Here is a 26,570-nt window from a genome sequence, read left to right on the forward strand (position 1 = left end):
AATGTGTTTGCTCACAACAAAATGTAGTGCACGCTCTAAAGATAGCGAGGCAAATAAAGCAAACATAAACACTGACAGACACGTAAAAACATGGAATTGATTGGCTCCCTCGAGCACAGCCAGCTTAGAGTCTTTATTCTTTTTCAGTGGTGATATTTGCTTCAACTTGTCTGCTTCAGCCCTGAACTGTCCACCACTTGACTAGCTTCTCGACAGCAACTTGAGGGGCTGACGGGAGTCCTTGAGTTGAGCCTATCATGCTCACTCGTTCCTCTAATATCAAGTCAAGTCTACTCTTACACCTACTTTTTTTTGCACCCAGTTGCCTTCTGTGTTGCTGTCACACAATCTCTCCCTTTTACATTCCTGTCTTTTGTTCTCCCCTCCATCTCAGCGTGTCTCTCTCTACTGCTTTAGGAATTTTTTTCCTTTGAATTTTGATTCCTCCCCAGTGTCTCTCCACCCACCTTTTCTAAAAACTCTCTTTTCCCCTTTCCTCTGTGCATCTCACTGATGCTCTTCTCTGCTTTTCCCTTGATGTTTTTTTTCCATTTGTCTCTTGATTCGTCTCACACTATCTAGCGTTGGTTTTGAACTCACTAGGTCTCTCTTTTTCTCAGTCTTTCTCGGTTTCACATACGCATACAGACACTCTCTTCTCACAAGTTGCCTGCAGATCACAGTTGGCGTGTCTCTCAGTAAGCTGCAGAGTTACCAAGCTTCTTGATTCATACCAGCTATCTGGGTGACCCATTTCTGCACAAGCTCACAGTGCTGTGTTTTTATTGCTTTAATTCAACAGTACATCTACAAGTAAACTACCTCAGTGTGGTTTTCTTTCTGATTATCTGAAATTGGGTTTGGCACATTCAGTGGAGTACGGGGAGGGTGGGGGTGGGGGGGGGGGGGGGGGGGGGGGGGGGGGGCGACCGCATGGTCCACCATGTGGAGGTAGACCTTGTTATGAGGACTATACTAAACATGCTAAATAAAGTCATAAAGCATATTCATTCAGCTTAGTTTGGGTCCTGATCATCCATGAATCCCCTGCATTGACTCTGTGCTCAACTAATGCTGTGCCCTACAGTTTGGGAACCACTAGTACAAGATAAAAAAGGATAGAACCCTTTTTGCTATTTTATAGCTTGATTATAAATGATTAACTGTATTTTTTATCTGTACATATCTCAGAAAAAACATATATAAATTAAGCCCATGATACAGTACATGCAGTAAATACCAGAATAAGGAGCAGCAAAAAGTAATCATGAAGATCAAGATCAAATATTACATGTTATTTAACCATCACATAATGCTAATAGACTTCACTTAAAAAAACATATTAAAATTATGTAGTCTTCATTTTGTTAAAAAAAAACAAAAAACATTTGGAGTAACGTGACAAATGTGGATACCATGAGAGAGCGAGGCAATGCCACAAAATATCATGGAGCAGTTTTTATGTGAAATAGTCTGCCCTCATTGGAGCATTTAACTGTTTTAACATCTTACAAATATATTCTGTAAACCTGTGGCTTCTAATTTTGTTTGAAGAATGATCCAGAGTCTCAAAAGCCTTTGGAAGATTATTAAAACAGAACCAGTGTACAAACCACAAGTCATATTAAATCTTACAAAGGTACGTAAGAGCAGTATCGGTAGAGTATCCTGGTCTAAAACCTGACTGAACTTTATATATTAGCTGGAACTATAATTGAGGAAATAATCATTCAGTCCCCTGCTGAATGTGTAAGTTTGCTAGCTTAAATGAATAGTCGCTAACTTTTTTGGTATTTAATTTTAATGAAGAGAGACACTCCAAGACCACGAGAGACCAAAAATCCAGAAAAAAACATGTCATTGAGTGAAATAAGTATGTAATCCTTTACATCCTAGCCAGAATTCTGACTCCCACAGATTACCCACGTGGCACAGAGATTTCAATCAATCACTCAATCAGTTATTGATACTCCTGATACCAGCTTGTTACATGGATAAAACACACCTGTGAGAATCAGATTCTTACATTCCAACCTCTTCACCAACATAGTCAAGACCAAAGAGCTATCACAGGACATCAGGGACTAGATCAACCTGCAAAGGCTGAAATGGGCTGCAAGACCATCAGCAAGAGCTTTGTGAGAAAGTGACAACTGTTTCTGCAGTTATGTAGAAATGGAAAAATATAAAACGACCAGAAAGGTGATCATGAGCAGATGTGACATCTTGCATCAGCTGATCTCAAGAAGTCACATGATAGGGTGAGGCAAGGTCTCACAATGTTTTTACAGGAAACCTTTGCCGACAATGACCCACACCCTTTTCCCACCTCGGCTCATGTGATGAGACACGTGAATAATGGGTGAACTTCCACTTGGACTTAAACACCTGCTCTCCGCCATTTGGTCTTATAACTGAAGAAGGTTCTGGGATGAGAGGGTGAAACGTCTTCAAGAAACTTAAAGAAGTCCAGTCGGTTTTCTTTCCAAGTTCCTTAGGATGTAATTAGGCAGCGCCTGCAAAACACCATCCAAAATGTGTCGATAAAATTTAATCAGCTTTCATTTTTTATATTTAAATTTACTGACTTTATGCGTAAAATTAGAAGACATTTTTTTGCAGTTTTGTTACAATAAAAAATCATAATAACACAGGCTACTATAATTTTATTGCTGGTTTCTCATTTCACCTGCTCAGTAGTGGAAGATCTTATTTTAAACCGAGAACTAGAGAAAATAACAGGAACGCCACGTGAGAGAATTTAGTATAGAAGCAGAACTGGGTTACTGTCTATTCGGGCTTTGTGATTTTAACGACATGTGTGAAACAGATGTGTAAAAGAAAAAGAAAAAACTGTTCAGACTCCTGTGGTGAAATTATCAATTAAAACTGTGCCACGTTTTGTGACCTGCTGTAAAATCCAGTATTTAATGTTGGATAATTGCAGCTAATTGGGTGCCAGTAAGCAGACACCCCACCCACCACCACCCTGACCTGCTGTAAGTGAAACGGTGCCGGATTGATTCCTGCGTTCCTGATGAGGGCTGTACACACTGTAGGGAGAATTAGAGGAAATAACAGAGCACAACAAACAAGAAGCGCTTAGAGAATAACAAGAAAGCGTCGTTTTTCTTTGCTTCTGTTGCCGCTGCTGCGTTTCCGGACTACCTTCACCGGGGAGAGGATGCTGCATCCCCGGAATCGCTGCCCTCCGCTCATTATCCGCACAGTCTCCTCAGTTACGTTTCACTGTGATTAACGAGTGTCGGGAGTAAAAGACGACGTGCGAACAAGACAAGGAGCAGAAATTTGGAGTGAACATTAAGAAGGTTTTCATTGAGCATCCGCGAGAGAATTTTTTTGCGCGCTGCCCGCTTCAGTCGCATCACTGCCGACTTGTGTTAGACGCAAAGGAGAGGGTAAAAAAAAAGACACACTTGATATTCTCCTCTCTGTTAAATTATTTAGGAGTATCTGTTCCTCAAGCCCAACATATGCTCGTATCTTTGTCTTACATGATTGTAAAGCAAGGCTCGAAGTGGCGGTGACACGGATGAAAGCCGATGGCCAGGCGCCCCGAATTTCATCAGAAGGGGGATGCAACCTAGAATAACCCCAGTGTCAAATGGTAAGAGCGCAGCTTATGTCGAGAATCCGTGCACTTGCTCAGAAGTGGAGAAAAAAAACTGTGAGTTTCTGCAGCTCTCGTAAGGTCTGTTGATGTGAATTATCCCTGCAGCTTTCCACGCAACGCAAGGCAAAGAAGACCTGAATCTCGACACGTTACGGGGCGAGTGTATACTGCTGCGGCTGCGGACTGAGACAGCTACACACACCGCGGTTGAGAGCATTGCTTTCTGTCACACTTCTCTGAAGTCAGGGTGAAGGGCGCATGCATAGTTGGCGCATTGTAACTATAACGCGCCTCAGGTTTCTCCTGAGACTGTCCCTCCTCCTGACCTCTTACGCACTGGAAGCCCGGACACTGGTGACTTTTTAATGGCTTTTGTGTTCAGAAGATGGAGGGTCTTACTGGTGCTGAACGTGCTCGCGGTTGCCGGGTTCATTACTTTCTGGGCCAAGTGCAACAACGCACGCAGCATCCAGACCACCGGTCCAGAGGCCGCGGGTGATGGGAAGAGAGCCCGGGGCAACGGGACGGCACAGGGGCCCAGCGTCAGCCATGAGGTGCTGCTGAAAAGGCTCAGCTCTCTGGAGGACGTGGTGTACAGGCAGCTAAACGGTAAAGAGCACGTTAACATTTAAAGTGAAAGAACGTGTCAACTTGATTTCCCCTCAAGGAATCTGAAAAAGTTAAAAGTCAGTGTTGTCTGACTTTTTTTTTACTCCCTCTGGAGCCCTGACATGACATGTTAGAAACTAATGAATAAGCCTCCCTGCATTGTCCCTAATATTGTCTAACAGTCAGCTGCTGGATCTGGCACTCCTCTCACATTATTTCAGTAATTATGGGTCATGCATGATGAGAGTGTGCTCTCTGTTAGAAAGTCTACATCTACTGAACCACTGAAGAAAGAGTCAGCAACTACCAAGCATATTTAATACTCCAGCGTAGAGCAGCAGAGATCACCAATGGTAATTAAGTTTCCAATAAAACGTTTAATTTTAAATACAAGTGTGTCGGGTTTGGGTTTAAATGGATACATGGGGCTGTTTACAATAGGATCCAGTGAATTGATTTTCCCTGCAACAGTAGTAAGGTTATCCCGAATTGTACTTTAATTAATCTCTGAAAAGACAATGTCTTTATTGCACTCCGGGAGGTTAGAGTTTAATGTTAACTTCCGAGAAGGAGCTTTCAGGGTTCTGGTGTCTTCAGGATGCCGGATGTTTGCCAACACAGAGGTTCAAACACTGTGAAGGATGGTGTGGTATGTGTTTGTTCTCTGTCCCCCCTACAGACAGAGCGAAAGCTTTAAATCCTTCACTTGTGTAGTTTAGCCTATGTTTAGAGTTTAATTTTCTTCCCCATCATTAAATGAAGGCTTACTGACCTCAGAATGGATAGGAGGGTTTGGATTGGGAATATTTCACACATCCTATTTGTAAATTGTGTCCATAGATTGAAGATATTCTCTGTGACTCTGTGCCAACTCTGGTTCTAATGAACTCGGCCCAGAAGTTCACCTGTTTTGACAGCCACTGACAAAATACTGTATATTCATGTGAGTTTGGAGCTGTGATGGTAAGGCAGGCTATCAGCTGTGGGCAGTATAATGCATTACTGAGAGGAGAGTGACTCAGGCACACTAAAGGATCCTGACATGTAATCTTCTCTTGTTTGCCTTGCTTAGGTCTGTCCAAATCTCTGGGCCTGATTGAGGGCTTTGGGGGTCGGGGTAAAGGCGGCCTCCCCGCCACGCTGTCACCGGCTGAGGAGAGTGACGCTAAATACCTTAGGGAGAAGTACGGCTATAATGCCTACCTCAGTGACAGAATTTCTCTGGATCGCACAATACCAGACCATCGGCCTAGCAAGTGAGTACAAGTCAAGTGAGGAAACTTTAAATTGCGCTTCAGATGGTTGAGTCATCCAAATTTTACATTTTTTTCTTTGCTTCTGAGATAGCCTCCTCGAGCCTAACACAGTGGACACGGTTGACGTTTCACTTGGGGTCGTTTCAGCATTAAAAAGAAAATACATGAGCAGCATAATTTTTCCATAATCAGTGTCTCAGTTGCTTTGGATAATGTAGAACTCCCTGAAAACAGTCCTAATTTTTATTTTGCTCCAGTAAAAACTGATGTACGTGTGGATGTATGAATAAATTCAGTCTCAGATAACACACCTTTTAATGTTAATGCAGTGTTATTTATTTTCTAAATATAGCCCCCACACACACGTCAGTAATACTCAGCTAATGAGTCTTAAAACTTATTGCCTGCATTATCCAAATGTTGTGCTTGCATACTGAAGATGTTGACTTTTTTGCGACCATATGTAAGATTTGTTTTTCATTTCTCCCCAGAAAATATTCAGTTTCACCAGAGTTTCTCTACTCTCGCAGATCTTGTCTTAACTTCCACTGTGCCCCTCAACTCCCTTTTCATTATGTTATTTCATCTGGTGAAATTGCAAGCTGGAAGCACTTTGATATTTTTATAGCACCACCCTGCTTTGTAGGCATTAGATAGGTTCATTTTCTGATCCTTAGTCATCTGTTAAGAGGAGCCCAGAGCTGTTGAGTGTCACCACAAGGTTCGACGACTCATAGATTTGATCAACTCTGGAAATGCCATCAGCTGCGAACTTCAGATGAGAATTTTTGACCTGCCTCCAGCCTTACGACTTAATGACTTCTCACTATTTTATAGCCCAGCCCAAATGTTTGCACATGCTCCAGTCCTATTTCTAAAATCCTAAAATAAAAAGTGACGTATATTTAACAACTGAATAAATGATTGCTCATTGGTTTTGTTTGTTTGTTTGATAGCAGTATAGCTCAAAAAGTGAAGCATGAATGTGCATTAAAATTTAATTTAAGGGGCTGGCTTAACGTAGAAAGGATTGACTTCTAGAGTCGGCCTGGTTCTGGATTCTTTACCATTGTGAGGTAGCTCAAAATGTAATTTTTTTTCTATGTTTTAAAAAAAAAAATAACAAAAACTATCAAATATCAATAATAAAAATGAGAGACTTTATCTTGATGTTTTTAAGGCAATAACCCAAACAAATCTGAGTCTAGATATTTGTTTGAATCCAAGGATCCAATTTGTTCATCATGGAAAGGTGTGCATCAGAGATATGCTGTGTCAAACTGCTCTTTGTTGAATAAGTGAATTGATAAATGTGTGCTTTTCCCAGGAGTGCCCACACTTTTGCATAGAGCACTGAGGTTGGCCTTGCATTAGCTGATTGGTATCAGCTGTTTCATTCATGCTTCACAGTAACTGAGTAATTCACATCTGTGTGGCAATCAGCAGACTAGTCATGTCTAATCATATCCATGCATGTGTAGAGCACAGCCATTATAAGGGGGCACAGTGGTGTAACGCAGCTCTCCCAGGCAGCCTCATCTGTGCTCGATATGCTATAGTTTTGCATTTTTAGTTTATCATAGGAAAATCCCAACCCTATAGTATTAGGTAGTAACAGTATATGCACAGAGGTGCAGAGGTTTGGGTCGAGTATGTGCTTTGGTGGCTCTCTTATTGTACCAGCTGCTTTTCACAGCATACATGAATCCTTTGGCTCATTTTTCCATATATTTCACGTCCCCCCCTTTTAGTCTTTATTACTCTCCCCCAGCCTCTTATGCTCATATCTGATGAAGTTGCACTATAAGTCTTGGTTTGACATCGGTCAGCAGGCGTTCACGTACACATTCACAGTGTGCTGTGTGTGCATGTGTAAGTCAGTGCCTGGGTACAAAATGCTTACCTCACGTTTGCACATGGTTTTATTTATGTAATGACTGCACGTTTCTATGTGTATGGTCTTCATGTCTTATCGTCATATACAAACAGCCGTGTGTATTATGTCTTCAGTAATTCTTAGTTAAGGGTTTGTAGCTTCCAGCTAGCTGATAGTGAAGCAAGTCACAGACCCTTTTTTTGAAAATCACTGATGACAAGAAAGACTGGATCCTTGGTCTAGATGAAATTCCAGTGCCCTCATTTTTCTTCTAGAAGGTCTTTTATGTTGCTTCGATCAATGTGGCCAGTGAAGCACGTTGGGGTGCGGCATTTTCAGACATAGACAGCATGTAAGCTGGGGTCAGAGGAGTCTACTCTGTTTGACTGAAGGAGATTATGGAGAAGTATGAGAGGAGCAAGAGAAACAGAAATAGGAAAAAATAAAAACAGCATTTTAAATGATCTTCTGTCAACCTGCTCAGCTTTTCTAGGGTTATTAAACTTGCTTCTCTTTTCAGCAATGTGGTACATGTGTAGAAATAAAAGTGGACTCGTACTGCACATCATAGATGTGACAGCATTAGTTTGTAGTGATGTTAAGTCTGATAAGTGCCATTAGGATGGCCATCAGCTGATGAGCTGACTCCTACAGCCATAATCACAGTCATACTCAGATTAATCAATGAAGCTGTACTTGTAAAGTGACAAGTTCACACTCCCACTTTTGCAATCATTCATGCTGTTCCCTTCTATCTCCTACACACTGCTGGAACTGGTTACGCTGATTGCACCGTCACTGCCTCCTCCTGTTCTCAATTTGTATTAACAAAATTGCTGTAGTATCTCCTACCTGCAGTGTATGTACATGCAGTATATCCCCTCCATGATTGTAATATAGGGGTTTAAAATATGTTTTTGGACATTTTATATTTCCACTAGACTGTGATCATGTTTGTAGTTTTTTTTTAAGCCTTATTCATGTGAACCTAAGGGATCTTCTGGAATCCTCTCTGTCACATATACGGCACAGTGCAAAAAATATTCAGATGTGCCTAATTTTTAAAAACATTTTGCTTTCAAGGAGCCAGATTTTCTTTTCGTTTAGTTGAATCTTTAAGAATCTAAAAGATAACAAAATCTGATAGGTAAAAATAACATTTTGAACCAACTAGGTGGTTCCCAAAAATCTGGCGTGCTGTGAGTCCTTAAAAAAATTGAGGAAACCGGAAAAGTAGCAGGACTAAATAACTCTGTACAGCAGATGAACTGTATCTGGAAATCATGTCCTTAAGATGTAGAAAAATATAAAGAAAAGCAAAGACTTGAAGTACCTGAGAGATGCACTGGCCCTTTAATGGATCCATCTGCTGTTTGCTGAAGCCTCATCAGAAACGGTCTCAGTGGAAGGCTGTCAGGAAGCCATTTTTAGTGAAGAGAAACAGGGAGAAAAGGCTGAGGTATGGTAAATTACACGAGAACTGGACTATATCAGTGGCAACAGGTCTTACAGCATTATGAATTCATATTTGACATTTTTGGTTCAAATAATTGTTGATATGACTCCAACAGAGGGTGTTTACATCCATCTGTAAAACACGATGAAGGCTCTGCCAGTGGTGTTGGGAATCTTGAGAAAGCTGATGGAAATATGAACCAGATATTAAGATTTTCATTAATCATGCAGTCCCAGCTGAAAAGCATCTAGTTGGAAAAGGCATATTTTTATTCATTACGACAATGATCCCAAACACACGGTGAATACAATAAACGTATACCTAGATCAGTCATGGATTGGCCTCCCCAGAGCCCAGACCTCAACATTTATTAAAGCAGTGTGTTCCGGAAAGAGAGAGTCCAGGCTATGTTCGATAGTAAAGGTGGCCATACCAAATATTGACTTTCAAGTACATTTTTGCCTTATGTACTGTATTTCCATTTATGTTTGCACGTTTCAGTGAATTGCTCTGCCTATTTCCCATTTTCCCAGCAGAATATAACGAAATGAGGATGCCTCAAGACTTTTGCAATATTGTATCAGAAGGAGAAAAAAGGTGACAAATGTCCCAGTTCTTCGTGGTTAATCTTGTTAATGTTGCCTTCTGTTTTCTAATGGTTTCCTGCCAAAAACCCTAAAAAAGTGTTCTCCAACCTCGTGAATTGAAAACACTGGATTTGTTATAGAATAACTTCTAATTAGCTATTATTTCACAGAGGAAATAAGATAATCGATAAAAGAAAAAAAGACGTGAAAAGGAGACAATAAAAGAAGCCCCTTCCTTTCCCACATGTGCTAAACTTAGAGCCAAAGCCTCACCCTGCCGCTTTCCGCTTCATTAGAGCTGTTTAAACAAAACAAGTTTAAAATAGGGTTTCTATCTGAAACAGCACATGCAGTTAAAAGGCCAATGTGGAAAATAAATCCTTGTGATTATAGTTGAACAGGAAGCAGCACTTGCTCTGCCTTTCAGCCCCATTGAACAAGACGTCAGCAGCTCTATGGAGGTAGTTTAGTCTTTTTTACAAATTCAAAATTAAATATGCGAGCACTCAAAAATTAAGGTTCACTGAGAAATGTCCTCATTTTTTAAAAAGAAAGGCATATTCCTTGTTATTTAATACAACATTCAATTGATCAGAAATGTTAGAAATCATGGTAAATGGGCTCATCAATACAAAATCATGATTGTCTTTTTAATTGTATAACTTTGTAGACTACTTTTCCCAAACCATCACTCTAGTGCTCCACTGGCACCTCGTATTACTTAATGCAAGTAGTTTACAGGTGTTGTGTCGTGTCTTTCTACAGATGTAGAAAGGTCAGCTACTCAAGAGACCTTCCCCAAATCTCCCTCATCTTCATCTTCGTCAACGAGGCTCTGTCGGTGATCCTGCGCTCAGTCCACTCAGCTGTCAATCACACACCGGCGCACTTGCTCAAGGAGGTCATCCTGGTGGACGACAACAGCGATGACGGTCAGTATAGATTAAATATTTTCTTCAGCTAATACCAAATAAGAAGAGTGGCTTTTTCGCCCTCTGATTAGAAGATGGTTTATAGTGAGTGAAACACAGAATTTCCATCTAAAATCCACTGAGTCATCAGCAGGATTTCTACTGAAAGCAACAAAATACACATCAAATTGTCATTCAGCATCCCAGAAATAATTATCTTATACAATAAGTGTCATGTAACCTGAATATAATTATATAATTAAGTTTTATATTATTATAAAACTGAAACTAGTGAGTGAAAAAGAGAATATTTGAATACTTTTTCTCATACAGGCATCGGCATATGAAAACAAATATTCTTGTCAATGTTACAAAGAAATGATTTCAATCTGTCAGCATCAAGGATTCCAGTTTTTAGATATATGTGTAGTATTTTCTTTATTTTTACTTTTTTAAATGCTTCTGAGTTTGTGTAAGCGAGTTTTGTAGATTGAAGTTACAACCAGGCAAAAGACTTGTTTTACAAATGTCAAAACAATCATTGGAAACTAGGGCAAAGCATTACAGCCCTCTAAAACCAGTATTGTTTGAAGATTATTGCATACACAGTCTCCTATAGAGCTACCCTCTTTGACTTTGGCATGACAAATTTGTGTCCTAATCTGACCCAGCTTCACTGTGATAAAGGAGCTGAAAGCAAGACATAAAAGGACTTTAATAAACTAAATATAGCAACACACCAAAGCACATTTTTGTTCCCAGTAATTATGTTTTAGTAGACATGGCTACTGTTGAACCTGGGCTAGGATTGAGGGTGGGAACAACCATAACTATGCAGACATGTACATTAACTGATCATTTGGGGCAGATCACAATGAGACACAAACACACTATAAATGTAACACAAAGCATGTGTTCATACTTTTTTCATGTCTGTTACACTTAAACATGCAGATATATTGAAACATTGTTTCTAAAGGATGAAAGGCATCAGACTTCTGATGGGGCTGTGTTTGCATGTCATGGGGACGAGTGTCTCCTTGACAAAAGCTGTGGTCATTGCTTTTGAAAAGAGGCATTTTCTGAGGTGACTGATGGTGTCAAGTGTTTGTGGAGGCAGACAGGCAGATAGAGGCAGAACACACAATTGGATGTCACAGGAGAGATGTCTCTGTCATATTTACCGGGCAGGGTGAGAAGATGAAGAGACGGCAAGGGATGAGAGGAGGGCGAGGAGATAAATCGGGAAAAGTGAAAAGGAGAGGGGAGGCACAGCAGAGATAAAGAGGTGTTGGTGGAGAAAAATAAGAGAAGAGGGGATGACGTAGAAGACAGAAAAGGTCAAAGAATGAAGAGAGCTGAAGGGTTTGAAAACAGGCAAAGTGAAAGGAGGGGCAATGAAGAACAGAGAAAAAGGGAGATGAGAAGGAGAGGCTCAGAGAGCAAACCAGGCTATTAGAGAAAGTGGCATCAAGAAAGGGAAAGGATGAGAGACAGGGAGGCTCTAAGATAAATGAGGTCGGACAGAGAGGAGGGGAGAGAGCGCAGGCAATGAATATCTAGAAGAGGGAGAAGAAGCAATCTAACAGAACGGAAAGCAACAGAAAGCAAAGAAAAATAACAAGGAAACAGGAAGAAAGAGATGAGATAGTCGAGGCTTTAGGGGATAAGGCTGCCAATGTCTAATTCATGTACTGTCAACAAATCCATGAAAAGATCAAAGCCAACAACGCCTTAGTCTCACACCCAACACTTTCTGACTTCCCTACCTTTTCAGTTTCACTCCCCAAGCCAATTGGCTTTTAGTGTCGCAAATACATGATTTCATTCTTATACAAAGGGTACATCATTTTCTAAAAGTGCTGTGTGCTGAAGTTTTTACAAAATGTTGCCCAAGCAGGAAATAGAAAATTGGACATGGGTCTTTGGTTCTGAACTAGTTTCATTCGTGATTCATGTTTATCACATTTTTGGACTTCTTTGTGTATTTTTTGGTGTAATTTATACTCCAAGAATCACCTTGGCAGATGATTGTTGTCAGTGCTGTTTGTCTGTAGCAAGAATACACAATAACTACCTGCTGAGATTTTATAAAACCCGGTGGAGTGGTGCATCGCGGATAAAGAAAGAATAGGAAGAAATTTTGCTGTGGATGTGGATCGCTTTATTTAATGGAAGTGGATGTGTTGATGTGGATCGCAAAAACTAGTCTTAGCCATGAATGTGCTGTCTGAGTGTTAATTTCTTTTTGGCATCTGGTAATGCAGCAAGTTATACATTATCAAGAAGCATGTGTGACAGTGCAGCTTACAGATGTATTTTAATCATTCTTATAAAACAATGGGACTTAGTATAAGAAACACGGAGCTACACAGTGGGAGAGTGAAAGGACTGAGACAGCTGAGGCGTTCTCTCACTTGACACTGCTGGTTGGCTGACAGCCAGCTATCCATCACAAAGAGGAAGACATTGCAGTGGCGCACAGGGCGAGGCGAGCGAACAAATAGTGCTTACCCCTCTTACTGCCTGAAAGACACCCACCGCCATGCTCTTGCCATATATGTTTGTATGTGAAAAAAAACACGCATGTGAAATGAGTTTGTGATGAAGAGTATGTGTGATAAAAAAGAAGTACGAGAACAGAGAGAAAGAAATGGAAGACAGAGCACGAGAAATGTGTTTTTCTCTGAAGGAATGTTGCTCTGTGTGTGTGTGTGTGTGTGTGTGTGTGTGTGTGTGTGTGTGTGTGTGTGTGTGTGTGTGTGTGTGTGTGTGTGTGTGTGTGATACAGAGGAAGAAGGGCTGTGAGTGTTTTGGTCCGGAGGGAAAAGGCTGATGAGTTGATTGAGAGATCAAAGGTGGCGCGGTCGTTGATGCTCAGGAAGCAGTAGACCCCCGTTGGTGTTGTTTAGAGTGAGTTGGAGCTTAAAACAGCACCGCAGGGAGCTGAGTGAGAACTTTTATGTCATCTCTCTATTTGCATGTGTGCTTCTGTATTTCTTTATTTATCAACTGTGTTGTTGTGGTGATGAATTTGTATGTTTTTTATGTTTGTTTTCAGCTTTTGATAGTGTAGCAGTGACAATAGTTGGCATACATTAGTGGTTATTTAGGATAGGATGAGCTAATAAGCCATCATGTCTTTGTATTTTGCTAGGAAAATGGGAAATAGATGCAGCAGTTTACTGAAACTTGCAAACATAAGATGCCAGATGCATCTCTCAGGTTGTGTGTCAGTTTTGTGTTATTTCTTAAGGACACAACTTTCAAATTCTGTTCGTCTGCTGTAGATGTTTTTATTTAAGCTGCCAGTTCTTTTGTCCTCTACTTGTTTAGTTTCTTGACATATGTCAAGTTTTTGGCTAATAGCTCTTTGGTAATCACCTTGCTGGTGTGTTATCGTTGTCATTTTTTGTGCAGGAAACAAATTGTGTATTTGTGACAAGCTGCTGGTAATGTGCCAGTAACGAATTTGTCCCTTGAGTTAGGTGCCTTTATTATGTGTGAATGATTCATAGGAACAAACAAATAAAGGACTGCACTGAAAATTATAATAAAATGATGTCCAAAGAAAAATTTGAAGGAGCTTCAGAAAGCCTGAAGAACGTGAAATAAATTACAGAATTAAAAGACAGTTCGGTTCCTTGGAAGCAAAATGTAAAGACAAAATGTTCACACATGGCTCTATGCAACTAAATAAGAGCTTTAGGATTGTCTGAAAGTATTTGTTTGGGTTTTTGCTCGTAATTATCTGCTCCACTCTATGTTCACCTGTTCCTTATTACCCGGCTGCTCTAAAGTGATTTCTGCCAATCTTTGTCAGCTCATCTGTGAGCTTGTTTCACTCATGCGCTCTGCAACAGTCCCTCATGTTATTCTCTGCTTCACAGGTTTTTTACTCATTTTCCACCCCTTGGGCTTTGTTCTCCCAATATCAGCTTTATTTAAATAAGCTTTCTTTATGGTGGTTTTGCTGATTTTCTGTATTCATTTGGAAAAGCTTACAAACCTAACACAAATAATTGGGGTATAACCCTCAATCTCATTGGGCCTGTTTGAGTGCACATATGTCAATGAACTTAAAAAGGGCTAGTATGTGCACTTTGCTAAAGAAATGCTTTGATTATATATATATATACAGTGAGTATATTTTCATAGGTATATTAAATATTTTTTAGTTCTTTGTCTCTGGACAGCCTAAAATAAAAATCAAAAACACTGCTTAGTGCTTAGTGGGTTGCCCTTTGTGTTCTTATCATGTTGTTTCACACAACCAATACTAAGGCTTGATGTGAGGTTTATAAAGGAGTGCAGGCTGCCAGTGAGAGAAGTGAGACAAAAGAGTTGTCATACTGGGAATGGTTGCTTAAGCTCACTCTGCTGTCCTTTCATATTTATCGACATGAATTCCAATTATTGTGATTGCATGAAAATAATTATGCAAGCTAGGCATAATGTGTCAGGCTTTGATTGTTGCTGCCAGAGGGGACTCTGGAACAGCATTTTTCTTTTTTTCCTCCTTTCTTCAGTAAAGAGGGCTGCAATGGATCTGATGTTAGAGAAGCTAAGAAAAAAATACAAGCACTTTCTTTAGCATGTAGGGATTCTTCTTAAACTCGCCAACTTAGCTGCAATGGTGATATATTCTTTTCAGGCTTTATTAGTCCTGACATCAGATCAAATACTGGAAAACTCCAGCTGGCAGACTGTTCAAGGATAGATGTGCAGATTATAAGCTAAACTGCAGATTCAAAGATCAACTAAAGATCAGTCTTTATAAGCATTTCTGACTTGTTTTGTTTGATGTGTTATCTTCATTTTCTGAACTGTAGAGCAACTGAAAGGTCCACTGGAGGAGTATGTGAACAAACGCTATCCCGGCCTGGTGAAGATTGTAAGGAACCAAAAGAGAGAGGGATTGATCAGGGCCAGGATCGAGGGTTGGAAGGTAGCCACTGCTGAGGTGACAGGATTTTTTGATGCCCATGTGGAGTTCACCCCATCATGGTGAGTGGGTCCTATCATCTAGCGGGAAGCACGGTGTTATTAACAGTCAGGAGTGAATTTTTGGTATTTGGAAAAAGGCTTATTTTAGTGTAAATTAAAGTGAAACACAGCATTCAAAAACAAAAATGACATGTACTCAAAATTAAATCTGGAAAAAAACATATCTTTGCCAAATGTATGAACATTGGAATAACTTATTCATGATAACAACAATGACAATAATAGAGCTTTGGGTATCAGTGTTAAAAGAGTGCTACAAAGTGCAAAGAAACCATGGAAAGAGAAGACAAAGGATAGCTGAAGCTGCATAAAAGGAAGAGCCAAGCTATTTCACGCCTGAGAAGTTTTAAAATGAGACACTTGAGGCTGTGGGATCAGGTTGAACGGATTTTATTTAAAAAAAAACATCACAAGCACACATAAAACACACACCAAAACAGGACCCCTCTTGGAGAACTTGTCGTAAAAGTAAATTTTTAGTAACCATAAAAAATGAAGGTTTTGTACTAATTCAAAAAAGCTGAGCGCTTGGTGGTGAACTGAATCAAAGGCTAAATACTGTCAAGAAATTAGCATGCAATGAGGGACCTTATTAACCCCGCTAAGACAACTGCCACATCCTGTTGATGTCTTTTTGTGGATCTCATTTTCGAGCTCAGTGCATAACTTAAGGTATACCGTGCAGTTCTCTCACTGCCCCCTGCAGAGCTCAACTCGGCTGAATCAAACAGAATTAGTGATAAAACTGGGACGACACAAGGAACTTTCTATTTGACTGAAGTGGATGAAAAAAGTGGTGCTCTTAAAAGATGTTATAAACTTTGTTTCTGCACAAAGTAAAGTCAACTAAATGTGTGAGTGTGTGTGTGTTTGCACTTTTTTCAGGGCAGAACCAGTTCTAGCTAGAATAAAAGAAAACCACAAGAGGATTATCTTGCCGTCAATCGACAACATCAAGCACGATACCTTTGAGGTGGAGCGCTATGAGAACTCTGGCCATGGCTACAACTGGGAACTGTGGTGCATGTACATTAATCCACCCAAAGAGTGGTGGGAGGAGGGAGACATGTCTGCACCAATAAGGTATGCCAGCTTCTCCCATTTAAACGTGAACACAGATCTCACACTTCTGAGATGTATTTTTTTCCACTTCTTTAAGATTTTCAATAAAACTGCCACCAAGTTCTTTTTTTAGTTTTGGGGAAGATTAGGGGAAAACAAGAAAAAAAGCTCCTGATGGGAAACCAGACTTCATTAAAGCAATAAAAAAATTACAGCCTAAATTAGAGAGTGGTGAAAATAGGATTTTAATTATCTGATTATCACCCATATATTTGTGTTAAATTGGATTTCCTTCCATTCTTTAATTAAAAATAAGAATAAATTGCATGAGTATGCACAAAAATGTTTAGATTTACCCTCCACATAATAGGCTGAAATATAAAGTGTGAAACTTTGCATAGTGGAGATTTGGGTTGTAGAAAAGTACTCCAAAATAAACATCAGATAAAGCCACAAAAAAACACATTCTGGTGTTTGCAAACGCTCAGTGTCACATGATAGTGTGTTTTCCTGGCTGCAGGACGCCTGCCATGATTGGATGCTCCTTTGTGGCCAATCGGGACTACTTTGGAGAACTCGGTCTACTCGACTCAGGCATGGACGTCTACGGAGGGGAGAACATCGAACTAGGCATCAGGGTTTGTGTGTCACCCAGTTTCCTCTTGTTCCTGCTCCCTCTTTACCCCTGTAGGTTTTAAGTGGAGCAGTGGCCACCGTAGCGTGGCACCACTGATAAATGAGGCCCCATTAAGAGTCCTGGAGGACCAGTCCTGTGTGAGCAGCTCACAGCAGGGCAATGGAGATAAATAGGTCACGTAGAGCAGAGCAGGAAGGTTGGAGTTTGTTTCTGTACATTTTGAGAGATTGGAGAGTCTTTTGTTTTTCTGCAAGGTTATTAGATTTTTCCTGAAAAAATAACGTCAAACATTTTCACAACCCGAGTGTGTTGGCTTTTATCCAGCAAGCTAAACAATCAAATATTTTTAGAAAGACAAAAACGGTTGCCTTGTCTTTGAGTTGACTTGGTCATAACTTGAATCTGAAATGGAAAGTTCTTATATCTTGTCATCAAAAATATCAAGATTCCCCCCAAAATTAAGTCTAGATAAGTAAACGTGTACAGATGCAATAAAACAGCTAAAATTCAGCTTCAACGCACCTATAAATATATTACAACTGCTGGAGATGAAGTATTAGCAAAGACATGAATCTAGCCCACAATGTCACATCTCAAGAACCACATTTCTTTCTGTTCCTCTTTTACTACAAAGCAGTGGGACACATATCCAGAGTTGCCCTGCGACAACAACATTTCTACATTTCACTACAACCCTTACAAGAGGATTGTTTGGATGTGTCCAGGGAGAAGGCCCTCATTCAGAGAAACTCTTTCATAACAAGCACTTGAATCAATGACTGTTTGGGTTTTAACAGGATTCTTGGGATAATGAATGTTAAGCGGTAGATATCAGCACCTCTATGGGGCAATTTTGCATGGTTGTTGTCCAACATCTTTTACATGAAATCATAGTACTGCTTATTTATCTTAGAGTGTGGCAGAGAGCAGTAAAATGTTTTTTTTTGGCATACCCTCTGTTGGTTAGCACCCGTGTCCTTGGGTAACAGAAACACATAGGTTATCTTTAAAACCTATGTGCCCATTTTCTGTTTGTAGTGCTCCTTATCTGTGGATGGAACATGTTTCATATTGTTCCCAGTGTGAAGAAAGACTGACGGACCTACTTTTTATCCAGTAGGAATGTTTGTCAGGAGTGAAATAGGTTGCATCTGTGCAATTGTTTGGCGACCTGTCAGTTTGAAGTTTCTGTTACGCTCACATCACTTTGACGTGGGTTCAGATAGCTTGGATATCCATGTCTTCATTATGTTCACAGCAGAAGGCTCGTGGGTTGGACACACTCAGCAGATACTTTATTAGATACACCTTGTCAGTATTAGGTTGGACACTCTTTTGCCTTCAGAGCTGTTTTAATTCTTCATGGCATAGATTCAACAAAGTACTGGAAACATTCCTCAAAGATTGATCGTGGCATGATGGCCTCATGCAGTTGATGCAGATTTGTCAGCTGTGCATTCACGATGGGAATCTCCCATTGCGTCATATACCAAAGGTGATCTATCTGATTGAGATCCCCTGACTGTGGAGACTTTCCTGTTAGCTCACAAGAGTAGCACCTGATATGGTCCTCTGCTGCTCTAGCCCAAATTCTTCAAGGTTCACGGTTCAAAGTAATGCAAAAGTGGTTTTTAAGAAGAAGTTATCTGTTTTACTGTTGCCTTCTTGTCAGCTCAAAGCAGTCTCTGGTCGGGTCTGGTATCAACAAGATATTTTCACCCAGAGAACTGTCTCTCATTGGATATTTCCTCTTTTTTGGACCATCCCTTGGGATAACCCTAGAGATGGTAATACAGAAATATCCTAGTAGATCAGGAGTTTCCAAAATACTCAGACCAGTCCTTCTGTCAACAACAACCATGCCTAACGTGTCTTAAATCTTCTTTCTTTTCCATTTTGATGCTCAGTTCTTCTGTGAGTACCCTGCCGAGATCCACTTTCTGGGTAAATTATTCATTATGAGAGCAGTTAATCTCCTTTTGAAGCTTGTGGATGTGCACAACAATTCTACCTAACAGTGAGAGGTCAATTCAGGGTCCAGTGGTTTGATCTCACTCACAGTCCTGCATGAATGAATTCACAGCACCATGTCCTGTTCTCATCTGTTCTTCAAGGGGTTTTCCTCTGAAGCCTCTGTGTTTGTTTAAGGGCTGTGTTTTTCTGTGGCTGGGATAGTTCCTAATTGGTCAGTTGCTGGCTTTGCACATTTGTTCTCCAAACCTGCAGAGGATACCTCAGTCTTGACCTGCTGATTTTGATGGCTATCATTGTGAATGAAGTAAGGATTACAGCTAGGTCATTGGATTCCACCACTGATCAACTTAGAGATTGTAGCTACATGATGCCCTTATTTGGGCATGTCCATTTTTCCTGAGGTTGTGTAGAAGCTTTTGGAAAAAGGGATGAGTACCACTGGCTGTTTCCAGAGAGGATCCTGGGAGGAAGTTATCTTGTTCAGCTTCCTATTTCTTCAATAGCAAGTCTGCTAGGTCAAAAAGCTCTTTTTTAAAGTTTTGCATTAAGAGCTGTTTCAGTAGCTCTAGATGCACCATAACATTGTTCTAGCCATTCTGATATCATTTTCAGCTCAGCTGCTGGGTGGTTTGTATGAGGAGATAATTGATTCAACCTTCATGCTCTGAGGTTTCTTTTCTAAACCACTTCACAAGCAGGTGAAGCTCTTCTGCTGCAGTTAATTCTTAAACCTTTAGCACCAAAAATGAATGATGTCCAGTAGTTCTCCACTTTATCATTATACTTTCTTTGACCTCTGTTAATGAGAAGCAACAAAAGGAACGAATCTTGGTCAGGAAGAAGAAATACTCTTGTACACATTTAAGGCTATTCATCATCTCTCTCCTCCATATCTCTCTGATCTGGTTCAGATCACTGCCCCATCTCGATGTCTTAGATCTTCTTCTTCCCTTTCTCTCTCCGTCCCTTCCCCCCGTCTTGCCACCATGGGGAGCAGGGCTTTCAGCTGCTCTGCTCCACGACTCTGGAATTCCCTACCTCCTGATTTAAGAAATATCTCTTCCATCTCTCTCTTTAAGTCCCAACTCAAAACTCACTTGTTGTCTTATGCTTTTATGATTGTGTAAACTGCTTGCTTTTATGCTTCTTTTTTTATTCTGCCGTGTACAGTGTCCTTGAGTGTTCTGAAAGGCGCTTTCAGATAAAATTTATTATTATTATTATTATTATTATTATTATTATTAAGGGTTGCAATAGTAACTTTAATCATTTGACCAAGCTGTTGTTGTGTAGCTCTTGGGGCTATGCTAGCATTCATGTCTTATTGTTCTGGCCCGCTGTCCTACATCAAAGCTGGGAAATAGCATGGTGAACTGTAGAAGATGTTTTGGCCACATCTTCAAGCATGACTTGTGCTTCTGACCGTCTCTTCTTGTTGATCTTTAATGACATGCCTGGAATCATCATGGTGTATTCGCTGACTGGGAGAGTGCTCTGGATGATACGTTGTCACAGCAAACAATATAAGTAAAAAAACATGCATTTATGTATGTATACTCACAGTTGGAGCTTAAAAGTTAACCCAGTGCTGAAGTGCCGAAAACCTCAGCTCCTCTTGATGCCCCTTAAGGTTGGCTAGAAAAAAATGAATAAAAGCAACAATTAGATATTTTTTATATAACAGAAAACAAGAAGAAAAACCGAGAAGGACTTCTAAATGTACAGATTTAGCTTTCATTAGTTCCAGCACAAAGAAAACACGTCCTTCCAGGTGCTCTATGCTCCAGCTGTTAGCTGTAATTGACTTTATAAATCAGGACATCGCGGCGACTGTGCATCTGCCTATTTATATTTCCTGCTGCCCAGCAGCCAGCAGTATATTATTGTGAGCTTTAATTCATACTCCTACTACCCACAGGTGTGGCTGTGTGGAGGCAGTATGGAGGTGCTGCCTTGCTCCAGAGTGGCTCATATTGCACGAATGAAGAAACCTTACCACAGTAACATAGCTTTCCACACACGCCTTAATGCCCTGCGTGTGGCAGAGGTCTGGATGGATGAGTACAAGTCCAATGTCTACCTGGCCTGGAACATCCCCATGGAGGTGAGAACGGCATTTTTCTGCACCAAGACCTCTCTTAGAGAGGATGCTGTCAGTCATGCTTGTCTGTTTGTGACTATCAGATGTCCATGTTCAGAGCCAAACAGTTTTTCTTTTGGTTCCACAATTTATGTAGAGACTTTAGGCATAATAACTTCCTTTGCTCTTGCAGAACCACGGTATTGATTACGGAGACATATCACAGAGGGTTGCACTGAGGAAGAGTCTGCAATGTAAGAGCTTTCACTGGTACCTAGACAACGTTTACCCAGAGATGAGGAGGTACAACGATACGCTGTTCTACGGTGAGGTGAGCCATGAAGGACAAAGACACAGGAAAAAGTAAGTTTGTAGATGTAAGATCTGATGTACAAATTAAACCACTGAAATTAAATAAATGATACTTACACAAAGTCCTAAGAAACTTGTATCTCCTCCACAGACCAAAATATAACAAGAAAGCAGGGACTCAGACAGCATGTACATCCACATCTTCTCAGCTGTTAATAGAAAATAAATGAGATTTAGAACTTTGTCTGATCCACACTGACACATCCTTGTTTTTAGCCTTTATACATTTTTAATCGGTAATTATTTTGGGGAATATTCATATTTTATGAATTAAGTCTGACTCTTTTTTTTTGTGTATTTAAGGTCCGCAATTCTAAAGCAAGCCACCTGTGTATGGATCAGGGTGTGAAGGAGAACCACACAGCCACCCTGCACCCATGCCATGGGTGGGGTCCTCAGGTACAACACTCTTCCTCACCACCATACTAAAGAGTATACTCCATCTTTTTCCAGTTGCTTTGCTTTCTCATGAAAACATACAGTGAGCTTCTCCGGTGATGTGATTTGCAGCTGTGTCTCAATCACAGGCTCAGCTGAAATCCTCCAAGGAGCGAGTTCTGCTGTCAGAATAAAATTGTGTCTTGCACTTTTTGTGTTGAAGCCCTGAGTCAGCCAGTGTCAGCTCTTCATCCCTTCAGCCCTAAGGGCCTCTCTTTTTAGCTCACAGTGGTAAACAGGTGCTTTAGGCAGAAAGTCAAGGCTTCAGTGGTAAAATGCTAAAGGAGCTAAAATTTCAATTCAATTCTGGAAAAATGAGTGCCGCATCACACTTTCTTCACAAGACATGCTTCAGTTGCATTTTTTAAAGTTATCCTTTTGATGGAACAAAAAGTCTTCAGTTTTTATTAGACCACCAGTTTTTCACACTTGCACTTCCACGGAGATAAAAGCGACCCCATGGTGTCTTAGCGTGGGTTCTCTCCAGGTAGTCCGGCTTCCTCCCACAGTCCGATGACATGCACGTTAGGTTAAATGGTGACTGGCTGTAGGTGTGTATGCAAAACAGATAAAGCACATAAGTGCATAAAATAAAGTGCGATATGAATATCTGTGAAAAGATGAATGTAACTTGTAGTGGTCAAAGATACTAGAAAAACATTTTAATAAATACTCTGTTCTTAAGAAGAAGCAGTGACATCTAGGGACCACAAGTGGGATTTTTTAAGATTTTGAGTCCAAACGCTGTTAAATCACCTAACTTTTGTATGATGTACTGCAAACAGGATGCAGTTACTCTGCAAAAAGACCCAAACTGGGCTGACTGGGTGGTTGATGGAAAGCTTTATCTTTATATCTTTTGCAAGGCATTGCAACCACTATTCATGCTTTGTTAGGAACAGAATGCGATATAAACAATTTCCCAATCAGTCTTTATCGTCAGCACACTCAAAGCCTCAGAGCTAGATGCAACCAAAGGAACTGTTTTATCTGCACTGCTAAAGTGGAAATTACTATTAATCTGAACGAAAAAGCTGAAGTGAAAGACACAAAGGTTAGAAAACAGAGCGGGAAGAATCTGACTCACTTCTGCTTTTTCTTTCTGTCAAGTTGAGAAAACTGCAGAATTTGGTGTATATAAAATGTTAGGGCTATATGTGGGTTAGAACTCTGCTGAAACAACACTGTGATTAGCAGTGATGTACAGGAAAATCTTTGTGTTTAGCACTCAGTGAAGAACAAAGACATGTTTTGCCTCTCAGCAGTATTGGGAACAACACCATCCTCTTGTTCAAAGCAGCAAAAAAAAAACCCAACAGCTTGCATAATCAAGGAAAATTCCTGCCAGGTTACCTTCAACTTGTACATCATCACATACTTATTTCATCGTTAGCTAATAAAGAGAAGAGTATTCACTCAGCCAGTTCAGTAACTTTCCGTTTACTGTATGTGTGACGTATCTGTTTTCCTCTTAGTTAGGACGCTACACTAAAGAAGGTCAGCTGTTTCTGGGACCCCTAGGCAGCACTGGTGAGGACACTCGTTGTGTGGTGTACGATCAGATGAGCAACTTTCCTCAGCTCCTCAATTGTGAAAAGGTGACCAACGTGAAACAGAAGACATGGCATTTCTCTCAGGTCAGAAGTGTAAAGAAATCTCTTTTTCAATGATATAACTGAGTGTTTATAAGAGAAACTAAAATTTACTGGCATAGAGTTGAGAGGAAAAGTATCTATATGTCAGATTTTAAAAGGGACCTATTGAGCTCATGTCTGGGTCCATTCTTTTTTCTCTTGGACTCTAATATGAGAGTAGCTTTGCATGAATCTTCATTTCTCTCATACTCAGCATTGCTGCAGCCCCGTAGTTCATGCTTTATCTGACAGAACCGCCTTTATATTCCGAATACCTCCGTTGAAGCCACCTTTCTTTGTGTTAAAACCCTCACAAACAGAAGGTTTTAACACCGGGGCCAGTAGGACTTCACAGATAGATCTGTCTGTTTGTGATGACTATATTAGGATATCATCTCTGCTATTACTGAAATCAAAGCAGTCTGGTTAACGGGGATTATTTGCACATAAATTGAGACTTTGGCTATGATTAATATGAACAATAACTGTTGTAAAATTATATTTATGCTAGAAAATAAGGGGTCCTCTTAAGACAACTAAACCCAGACTGCTTAAAGGGTAACAAGCGACTCAATATACCTTTTACTTTGGCATTGATTCTCTTTTTCTTTTAATGTGAAAAACCTTTTGTAAGTCAATTTTCTGTTGGTCTTTTAGTTCTGTTTGGGTAACCTTTAAAAACTAAAGAGTTACAGCCTGTAGCACGGGAAGAGGAGAGCTTGAACAGTGATGCTGCAGACCTTCTGCCACATCGATTCTTTGTCACACAGCAGGACAAGCAGTGAAGAGTCCTGCAGACGTAGAAGTCTTAGGGAAATAGGGAGACCTTACTTATTTTATATAGATGTAAGGTAAAAAGTTAGTGCCATTTGTTTAAGAAAGAGGTTGCAACAGTTCACATAAGGCCCGGTCTGGTTACATACTGTTCTGTCACCATCACGCATTGTTCACAGACCATCTGTGAAATCTGTTAAAACCAAAGTATTGTATCTCCTTCTGCCTTGCAGAACGAATCGATCATAAATCGGGCTACTGGACGCTGTCTGGAGGTGGTGCCGGCTAATGTTTACTCCGGCCACCTGCTGGTCCTGCAGCCCTGCTCGGGGCAGAGGTGGACCATCAAGAACACTATGAAGCAGTGATCGCCTGGCCAGTTTCATTGGGACCAATTACAAAGGCTATTTCCAAGAGCTGTCACCTGACGTTACCTTGGCCAGTGGACAATCAATGATGCGGGGGCTCCTTAGCTTTTGAAATAAGACTCAAAAATAGATGGCTTTAAGGAGACGAGTGATGAGGTGGTTTGGAAACAATTGATGTTTTTTTGTTTTTGTTAGTTTTTTTTTAAAAACATGGACATTCAACGTGGTGAAAGTTTAGCATGAGGACCATTTCTCTATATGAATTTTACAAACTTTCAATGTGATGTTGCCATAATTCCTGTGTGCCACTTCTTTACAGTGTTTAAGTTTTAGTAGACATTTAATCGACCAAAAGCGTGTTCTTTCTTATGTGAAGGGGAAAAAAAGTTTCCATCTTCCATCAGTCTTTCTGCAATATTTCATTATATTAAAAAAAAAACCAATAAAATACCTGGAATTAAATTTCAGTTATATGCACTGATCAAACTACATTTGTAGTTTTCAACATCATGAAGGTTTTAGTCTATAGCTGCGGTCCTCAACCTTTTTTGTGCCACGGACCGGCCCTAAATAACTAAAATGTGTTCATAACACACGGGAAAAGACACAGGGGAACTGAGGTAACGATAAAAACAATAAATATGAACGATAAAACGAAGAAAAAAACCCCCGGTAAACCATAAATTGCACACCTGAACCTCAACACTCGTGGCCCGGTACCAAACGACTCACGGACCGGTACCAGTGCATGGCTCGGGGGTTGGGGACCGCTGGTCTATGGTACTTAGAAATTAAGGAATGGCTACTCGTGACAGGAGAAAATTTTACACAGTTTAGCAAAAATGCCTGAAAAGTGATTCTTATGTTTTTCAGAAAATTCAAATCCTTGTAAATATTTATAATTTGAAGAAAAATATGCTAAAAATATTACTTGGTGTACTTTTTTTTTCAAATCACCCCAACAAGGACTCTGGGCTAAATCTCACTTCTATGTTTTATGGATTCTGACTTTTATTGCTATTTTTCCACCAAGCATTCTGTAGCATCAGATGCAATATATCTCGTAGCATGAAGTACTGTAAGCAGTTGGGTACAAAGTTTCTTTGCGCTAAGTTAATTTATTTGGTTAACTGCTGTGTGCCATAACTACTGAAAACCTAGTCAAACATAGGAAGCACTTTTTTGGACAAAGGGTTGGAACATGAACGAGAGAGGAGGATTGAATCAGGAATGCACAAAAGTACCAATAGTGGAAATGCAGGAGGCCTTAAAGGCTGAAATTATTAACGTACTGAGATGTATATGATGTCATATATTAAATTGCATAAGTGTGATCAGCTGGATTTTTGCTCCCAAGATTGTCTTCCAATAAACAACTGGTTTCCTGGGTTGTGCTTTGTTACTGTGTTTTAGGATACATCTGCAGTCTTTAAATTTGTCATACTTTAATTAGTATGCTTATTTTTTTCAGTTTAATTTTATTTTCAAGCTTGTTTGTAATTTTTTGCTGCTAAACTCATGCTTTATTTTGCTTTTCTGGACTATAAATAAGGTAGAGACAGCAAAGATGAGCTACCATGCTGGCCTGCTCTCCTTTTAACTGCTCCATCCATTTTCATGGTTGTGGTCAAAATATTTTCGGCATGCTGTGAGATTAGTCCTCAAAATCATCCCCCAAAATAGACTACTTCAAAAGAGATTTCACCCTCAGCTTCCAGCTGCATGGCATCTGCTGTAACTTACACCAACTCGACTTAAGAGTACTTTCATCACATTTTTTATAAAAGCGCTTCTACACAATATTACCCAGCCACAAATAAAGCAGCCAGGTGGCCGAACATTAAAGGGACTGTTCTATAAATGACAAGTTATGGGTTCAATCCTGAAGCAACCAT

General features: G+C 40.2%; 1 protein-coding gene and 1 long non-coding RNA gene across 4 annotated transcripts; one reads left to right on the forward strand and one right to left on the reverse strand.

Annotated features, from left to right (window-relative positions):
• The first annotated feature begins 2,981 nt into the window (after window positions 1-2,981).
• galnt17 (polypeptide N-acetylgalactosaminyltransferase 17) lies at window positions 2,982-24,875 on the forward strand. Of its 3 annotated transcripts, none has more exons than XM_026191858.1 (12): window positions 2,982-3,628; window positions 3,740-4,243; window positions 5,316-5,499; window positions 10,184-10,350; window positions 15,162-15,336; window positions 16,222-16,419; window positions 16,919-17,036; window positions 20,928-21,113; window positions 21,283-21,420; window positions 21,765-21,860; window positions 23,375-23,536; window positions 24,541-24,875. In XM_026191858.1, exons 2-12 carry the CDS (start codon window positions 4,000-4,002, stop codon window positions 24,673-24,675), a joined length of 1,803 nt encoding a protein of 600 aa, XP_026047643.1. In that variant the 5' UTR covers window positions 2,982-3,628; window positions 3,740-3,999; the 3' UTR covers window positions 24,676-24,875. The 3 variants fall into 3 exon arrangements, 2 of the variants coding, with proteins under 2 accessions (XP_026047643.1, XP_026047644.1); XM_026191859.1 differs by having other exon boundaries at window positions 2,982-3,419; window positions 3,532-4,243; XR_003274409.1 differs by lacking the exon at window positions 24,541-24,875 and having other exon boundaries at window positions 2,982-4,243; window positions 21,283-21,452; window positions 23,375-23,432.
• On the reverse strand, window positions 20,289-21,758 carry LOC113035956 (uncharacterized). Its single transcript, XR_003274410.1, has 2 exons — window positions 21,519-21,758; window positions 20,289-20,644 (listed from the first exon to the last, which is right to left on the reverse strand). It is a non-coding gene; the product is annotated as an uncharacterized LOC113035956 (long non-coding RNA).
• Window positions 24,876-26,570: the final 1,695 nt, after the last annotated feature.

The sequence above is a fragment of the Astatotilapia calliptera genome, chromosome 14, assembly GCF_900246225.1.
Source record: "Astatotilapia calliptera chromosome 14, fAstCal1.2, whole genome shotgun sequence".
NCBI classification, from domain to species: Eukaryota; Metazoa; Chordata; class Actinopteri; order Cichliformes; family Cichlidae; genus Astatotilapia; species Astatotilapia calliptera.